This window comes from Lynx rufus, unplaced genomic scaffold (assembly GCF_022079265.1).
Source record: "Lynx rufus isolate CCGP_SWC_20201006 ecotype Redwood Valley unplaced genomic scaffold, mLynRuf1.p SCAF_19, whole genome shotgun sequence".
Lineage (NCBI taxonomy): Eukaryota > Metazoa > Chordata > Mammalia > Carnivora > Felidae > Lynx > Lynx rufus.
Window position 1 is genome coordinate 237,033 of NW_025814833.1, and position 7,689 is coordinate 244,721.

Below are 7,689 nucleotides of genomic sequence, written 5' to 3' on the forward strand. Positions count from 1 at the left end.
CTGACTGGCATGAGCTTGTATCTCAGTGTGGTTTTGATTTGTATTTCCCTTATGAGAGGGATGTTGAGCATCTTTTTATGTGCCTGCTGGCCATCTGGATGTCTTCTTTAGAGAAGTGTCTGTTCACGTCTTCTGCCCATTTCTTCACTGGGTTCTTTGTTTTTCGGGTGTGGAGTTTGGTGTGCTCTTTATAGAGTTTGGATACTAGCCATTTGTCTGATATGACATTTGCAAATATCTTTTCCCATTCCGTTGGTTGCCTTTTAGTTTTGTTGATTGTTTCCTTTGCAGTGCAGAAGCTTTTTATCTTCATGAGGTCCCAATACTTCATTTTTGCTTTTAATTCTCTTGCCTTTGGGGATGTGTCAAGTAAGAAATTGCTGTGGCTGAGGTCAGAGAGGTTTTTTCCTGCTTTCTCCTCTAGGGTTTTGATGGTTTCCTGTCTTACATTCAGGTCCTTTATCCATTTTGAGTTTATTTTTATGAATGGTGTAAGAAAGTGGTCTAGTTTCATCTTTCTGCATGTTGCTGTCCAGTTCTCCCAGCACCATTTGTTAAACAGACTGCCTTTTTCATGGGATATTCTTTCCTGCTCTGTCAAAGATTAGTTGGCCATACTTTTGTGGGTCTAATTCTGGGTTTTCTATTCTCTTCCATTGGTCTCTGTGTCTGTTTTTGTGCCAATACCATGCTGTCTTGATGATCACAGCTTTGTAGTAGAGGCTAAAGTCTGGGATTGTGATGCCTCTTGCTTTGGCCTTCTTCAAAATTACTTTGGTTATTCAGGGCCTTTTGTGATTCCATACAAATTTGAGGATTGCTTGTTCTAGCTTCGAGAAGAATGCTGGTGCAATTTTGATTGGGATTGCATTGAATGTGTAGATAGCTTTGGGTAGTATTGACATTTTAACAATATGTATTCTTCCAATCCACGAGCATGGAATGTTTTCCCATTTCTTTGTGTCTTCTTCAATTTCCTTCATAAGCTTTCTATAGTTTTCAGCATACAGATCTTTGACATCTTTGGTTAGGTTTTATGCTTCTTGGTGCAATTGTGAATGGGACCCGTTTCTTTATTTGTCTTTTTGTTGCTTCATTATTAGTGTATAAGAATGCAACTGATTTCTGTACATTGATTTTGTATCCTGCAACTTTGCTGAATTCACCTATCAGTTCTAGCAGACTTTTGGTGGAGTCTGTCGGGTTTTCCATGTAGAGTATCATGTCATCTGAAAAAGTGAAAGCGTGACATCATCATTGCCAATTTTGATGCCTTTGATTTCCTTTTGTTGTCTGATTGCTGATGCTAGCACTTCCAACTCTATGTTAAACAACAGCGGTGAGAGTGGACATCCCTGTTGTGTTCCTGATCTCATGGGGAAAGCTCTCAGATTTTCCCCACTGAGGATGATATTAGCTGTGGGCTTTTCATAAATGGCTTTTATGATGTTTAAGTATATTCCTTCTATTCCGACTTTCTCGAGGGTTTTTATTAAGAAAGGATGCTGAATTTTGTCAAATGTTTTTTCTTGCATTTTTGATGCCATTTTAAATGGAAAAGTTTTCTTACTTTCCATTTCAAATTATTCATTGCTAGCACATAGAAATACAATGGATTTTTATATATTGAACTGAACTCATTTGTTAGTTCTCATAGTTCTTTAGTGGATTGTTTGGAATTTTCTATATGCAAATCATGTCATATGCAAATAAAGGAAGTTTTATTTCTTTCCTTACAATCTGGATGCCTTTTATTTCGTGATACTTGCTTATAAGGACTTGATTGTATGTCAGAAAATGAGGATCTTCATTTTTTAACTATCCAATTATACAAATGTAATTTACATAATAACCTATTTTTCACTACTGAGCAGAAATGGATTCTTATCACATACTAAAAACTTTTACACTTGGGTATGTTAGTGGGCTTTCTGTGTTTTATTCCTCCTGCTATGCTTATTCCAGTACCACACTAAGTTAAGCTTGTAGTTTTATAAATCATTCTGCTTCCTTGAAGTGTGAGTTCCTTTGTCAGGTATAAATGAAATCCACACCAGATAAAATGAAGTAGCTAACACAGTGCCAGGCACATAGGTGGCATTCTCTAGAGTGCAATACCACATCTTGTGGTTATCCTTTGTGTCTCACCACCCATAGCAATTGGGGATTATAAATAGTTAATTATTTTTACTGTGTATTGAGAACCCAACATTTTAATTATTTTTCTAAACCAAACATCCAAAGATAGCCAAGGAAAACAAATGTACTAAGAAGATTATGTAACTAAATCTGTACTGATGGACAATTGTGATATTCCATTTTTTACATTATAAACAAGGCCTACAAAATTAATACTGTAGCCCCAGTTCCAGCAAAGAATGAATGCATAATAAACAGTTTTTATGGGAATTTTTAAAGTATAAAGCATTTTTAAAACATAAGATTATATTTTTGTACTTTATTAATTATCTCTATGGGTAAATATTAGAAGTGGAATTACTGAGCCAAAATATCATTTTTATTTTTTTAATTTTTTTTAATGTGTATTTTTGAGAGAGGGAGAGACAGAGCACGAGTGGGGGAGGGGCAGAGAGAGACAGAGACATAGAACCAGAAGCAGGCTCCAGGTTCTGAGCTGTCAGCACAAAGCCTGAAGGAGGGTGGTGGAGCTTGAACTCATGAGCCAGGAGATCATGATGTGAGCCAAAGTTGGGCTCTTAACCAACTGAGCCACCCAGGCTCCCTTCAAACATTTTTATTTTTAAAATTTTGTTAATGTTTATATACTTTTGAGAGAGACAGGGCGCAAGAGGAGAAGGGGCACAGACAGAGACATAGAATCTGAAGCAGGCTCCAGGCCCTGAGCTGTCAGCACAGAGCCCGACGTGGGGCTCAAACCCATGAACCTCAAGATTATGATCTAAGCCAAATTCGGACGCTCAACTGACTGAGTCACCCAGGTGCCCCAAACATTTTTATTTTTAAACAATTTACCAAATTGCTCCTCAGAACACTTTTTACCATTACACTCAACAAAGGCAGGGAAGAGTGCGTGTGTCCCCAAGCCCTCACAAAATTATTGCACATTTTCATGTGGTCAAATCTATCAATGTTTTCCTTAATTGTTTTTGTCTTTGTTATTATATTTTTTATTTTTTAAGTTTATTTATTTATTTTGAGGGGGAATGGGCATAGAGAGGGAGGGAGAGAGAGAATCCCAAGCAGGCTCCTCACTGTCAGCCCGACATGGGGCTAGATCCCAGGAGCCATGAGATCATGACCTGAGCCAAAATCAAGAATCAGACGCTTAACCAACTGAGCCACCCAGACGCCACTGTTATTATATTTTTAAAGGCCTTACACACAAAAAGCTTAAATGGAAGTAGAGGTTATTTACTCAGAGCTTGTTATAACAAGGGAGTCAGCCAGCATTACTTGTGTTTGGCAGAAACTAAAAGTCTCTAAGGAGTGGAAAAGCATTACAGTGAACAAAAGGGAAGACTTTAGGTTTTCTCTGATTGGAGATTGTTGGCATGGGGAAGCTGGAAACAGGCTAACAAAAAGCAGTGCATCTTATTTGATTGGTTTGGATAGCATATTTGAATGGGAGGGGCAAAAAATAGGGAGGCTGGCAGTCATTGATCAAAGCCTGAAGATTGCTTTGGAAGTTGTGATTTGGCTTCCTGGGCTGCTTGCTGCAAGGTTGTGGGTCCCAGTTCTATTGTCACATATGGTCAGGTCATTGTCCATTGAATATTCAGTTTCTCACTTATAAAAAAATAATTGTTCTCTTATTCTGTTTCTAAGATAGTTTTATTTTTAGATTTAAATAATTAATTAGAAAATTTATGTTTTCACTCATCATCAGGGAAATACAAATCAAAACCACAATGAGATACTACCTCACACCAGTTAGAATGGCTAAAATTAACAACTCAGGCAACAACAGATGTTGGCTAGAATGTGGAGAAAGAGGAACCCTTTTGCATTACTGGTGGGAATGCAAACTGGTGCAGCCACTTTGGTTAAGAGTATTGAGGTTTGTCAAAAAATTAAAAATAAAACTACCCTACAACCCATCAATTGCACCACTAGGTATTTACCCAAAGAATAGAGGAGTGCTATCTTGAATGGGCACATGCACCCCAATGTTTACAGCCATGCTATCAACAATAGCCAAAGTATAGAAAGAGTCCAAATGTCCATCGATTGATGAATGGATACATAAGAGGCACGATGGAATACTATTCAGTGATCAAAAAGAATGAGATCTTGCATTTGCAACAAGGTGGATAGAACTAGAGTGTATTATGCTAAGTGAAATTAGTCAGAGAAAGGCAAATATCATATGACTTCACTCATATATGGAATTTAAGATACAAAACAGATGAACATAAGGGAAGGGAAGCAAAAATAATATAAAAACATGGAGGGGGAAAAACCATAAGAGACTCTTAAATACAGAGAAAAAACTGAGAATTTCTGGAGGGGTTTTGGGTAGGGAGGTGGGCTAATTGGGCAAGGGGCTTTAAGGAGGACACTTGGGGATGAGCACTGGGTGTTATATGTAGGTTATGAACCACTGGATTCTATTCCTAAAATCATTATTGCACTATATGTTAACTAACTTGGATGTAAATTTTTAAAAAGAATAAATTAACCAAAAAAAAAGGTTAAAAATAGATACAAATGTCAATAAAATAAAATAAAATAAAATAAAATAAAATAAAATAAAATAGAAGGCAGCTACAGTAGTCTCCCTTATCTGAAGCGGATTACGTTCCAAGACCCCCAGTGGATGCCTGAAACCACAAATAGTATGGAATCCTATATATATTCTATGTTCTTTCCTATACATACATACCTATGGTAAAGTTCAATTTCTAAATTAAGCAGTGTAAGAGATTAACAACATTAACTAATAATAAAATAGAACAATTATAACAATGTACTGTCATAAAGTTACTGTGAATGTAATGTGGTCTCTCAAAGTATCTCAGACTGTATTCACCTTCTTTTTTGTGAGATACTAAAAAGGAAAAAAAAAACATATGTTTGCGCACACGTTAGGAAAAGGGACAATTTCATTTTGAGGGGAATATTTTTCGTAACTTTTCCTAAAGTGCAGTATTCTATGGAAGACATTAAAGTTCACATTGATAGGATTTCATTGGTTGGCTCTACATTCTATCAATGGAAATTAAGAGCAACATGATCAAGACTCCTTCCCCGAACTGCCCAATCCATTTTTTAAAAGCCTCTGTGGTTTTTATTAAAACTACTCCTTCGACCGCCTCTAGGAGTTAAAAAGGACGAAAGCCTTCCCCCACCCGACGCAGAGAGATGAGAGGGCACGCCGTCCAGAGAGGTGGTGTGGTGACTGGCAGACGCGGATGGTGGGCGGGGGCGAGCTTGGGTGACGTGATGCTCACATGACCGCCCCGGCGCAGATGTGGGCACCAGAACTGGAGCCCGCCCTCTTCCCCTGCGGTCGGGTCCGGAGCGATCTGTGAGCTCCTAATTGTTGCTGCAGGTTCTTTCAGGTCAGTGTGAGGCTCTTCGTCGCTGCCTGCGGAACTCTGGAATGAGCGGGGGGGGGGGGGGGGGGGGGGGACGAGGCAGGAACACCCAGAGGAAAAAGAGTGGGGATGGGGCCCAGGTCGAGGGAAGCTGGCCGAGAGTGTAGAGATGGCGGTGGGAAAATGGCCAAGGGGGAGCTAACGTCCAATTGGCAAAGGGTGGGGACAGCGGACACACCTAGTACCCGTGTCCCGTTTCTCTGCACCTCCTTCTCGTTGCCCTCCGTCCATTTTGGAATCGGAGCTGGTGAGCTGCCCCCCCCCCCCGCAGTGAGACAGTGGAAATAAACCCCTTCTACCAGTCCATGTGTAGAGAAAAAAAGTTAACCTCGAGGGTGGGGAGGCGAATTGTCTCACCAGAACAAGGACACAGAGATCCAAAATTAGTTTGGAAAACGTCCTGGTCTGGTGCCCAAGGCTTGAAAAGAAATGGCGGCTGGAGTACAGCGGAGGGGGGGGGGCGGAGGAGGTGGGGGAGGGAAACGTCGGATGAGGAGGGCCAGGATTCAGGAAAGGGACTGGAGTCCCTAAGCATCCACCAAACGCACAGGCCCTGTCTCCTCTCTGTCTGCAGGTCTGCGTGTCTTTTCTCAGCACTTTGCAAGGCTAGAAAAGGAGGAGGAATCTGTTCAGAATCCCTGCAGGTCAGTAAAGGAAGGGGGTCTGTGGATAGGGACCTAGAGGGGTGGGTAGTATGGAGGGTACAGCACCAGCAGAATATGGGGCGCCACTTCCCACCTCCTAACACATTTATACACACTCTGCAGTGCTGAGCAAACATAGAGAAAATGGCAGGGCCTGCCAGAGAAATAGTCTGGCTCACGTGTGTGAGGGGAGAGGGTGGGCAGAAAGCACACTTAGGGGCTGGGCCAGGTCAGGGAACCCTGACAAGGGGAGCGTGCCAGTAGTATTCGGATGTGCATTCCACCCCCAAGCCCTCAGTCTCCCTTGTCTCCTCTTTGTCTCCTCTTCCTCCCCACCCCAGGACAGGAAAAGGAGGGGAAATCTCAACATGGAAAAACTCTGCAATGAAAATGAAGGAATGTCTGAGAACCAAGGAGAGATGGAATGTAAAGAACAGCCACAGGATGTGGGAAAGCCAGAAGTAGCTTGTACTTTGGAAGACAAGGAAAAGTTAGAAAACGAGAGAAAGACAGAAGATGAGGAAATACTAAAGGATAAGGAAAAGCCAGAGAGTATGACAAAGCCAACAGATGGAAAGCCAGAGAGTGAGGGAAAGCCAGAGAGCAAGGGAAAGCCAGAGAGCGAGGGACAGCCAGTGAGCGAGGAAAAACCAGTGAGCGAGGGAAAGCCAAAAGAAGAAAAATCAGAGAGTGAGGAAAAGCCAAAAGAAGAAAAACCAGCCAGTGAACCAAGGGCTGCAGGAAAGCGCCCAGCTGGGGACGATGTACCCAGGAAGGCCAAAAGAAAAACCAACAAGGGGCTGGCTCAGTGCCTCAAGGAATATAAGGAGGCCATACATGATATGCATTTGAGCAATGAGGAGATGATTAGAGAATTTGATGAGATGGCCAGGGTGGAGGATGAGGTGAAGAAAACCAGGCAGAAGTTGGGGGGGTTTATGTGGATGCAAAAAAGCTTACAGGATCCCTTCCACCCGAGGGGCCCAAGGGAACTCAGGGGTGGCTGCAGGGCCCCACAAAGGGGCTTTGAAGACATTCCTTTTGTGTAGTGTCCCTGGCAGGCATTTGTCAGGCCACGTGCTTTAACCTTACGCTAATACTTGCTTTAGCGATCACTATTAGTCCTCGATGTTTCAGTAGTAGATTTTTGTCCATTGCATGGAAAAATGTTTATGGCACATTGTAAAATTAAAAAGAAAAAGTTTGATGAACCATATATATGCCATCAGTCCATTTTTGTAAAACTACAAAGGTATTTACCTAGTGATCTGTGTACAGAGAAAGCTCTGAAAGCTGTGTCCTGGTTATCTGTGGGTGATTTTATTTGTTTTTTTTTATCCTTTGTATATTTTCTCCTAAAAAACACAGGTCACTTTCATCATGAAAACAATGAAATATAAAAAGTAGGAAAACAATGTATACCCAGCAACCAAAATCACTGTTGAGTTAGCTTATGGATGCAGTGG

At 41.3% G+C, this 7,689-nt stretch overlaps 1 protein-coding gene across 2 annotated transcripts; it reads left to right on the forward strand.

Moving 5' to 3' along the window:
* Positions 1–5,460: 5,460 nt before the first annotated feature.
* On the forward strand, positions 5,461–7,439 carry TCEAL4 (transcription elongation factor A like 4). 2 transcript variants are annotated; one of them, XM_047082116.1, is made up of 3 exons: positions 5,461–5,543; positions 6,154–6,223; positions 6,570–7,439. In XM_047082116.1, exon 3 carries the CDS (start codon positions 6,592–6,594, stop codon positions 7,270–7,272), a length of 681 nt encoding a protein of 226 aa, XP_046938072.1. In that variant the 5' UTR covers positions 5,461–5,543; positions 6,154–6,223; positions 6,570–6,591; the 3' UTR covers positions 7,273–7,439. The 2 variants fall into 2 exon arrangements, with proteins under 2 accessions (XP_046938072.1, XP_046938071.1); XM_047082115.1 differs by having other exon boundaries at positions 5,467–5,543; positions 6,565–7,439.
* The last annotated feature ends 250 nt before the right edge of the window (positions 7,440–7,689 follow it).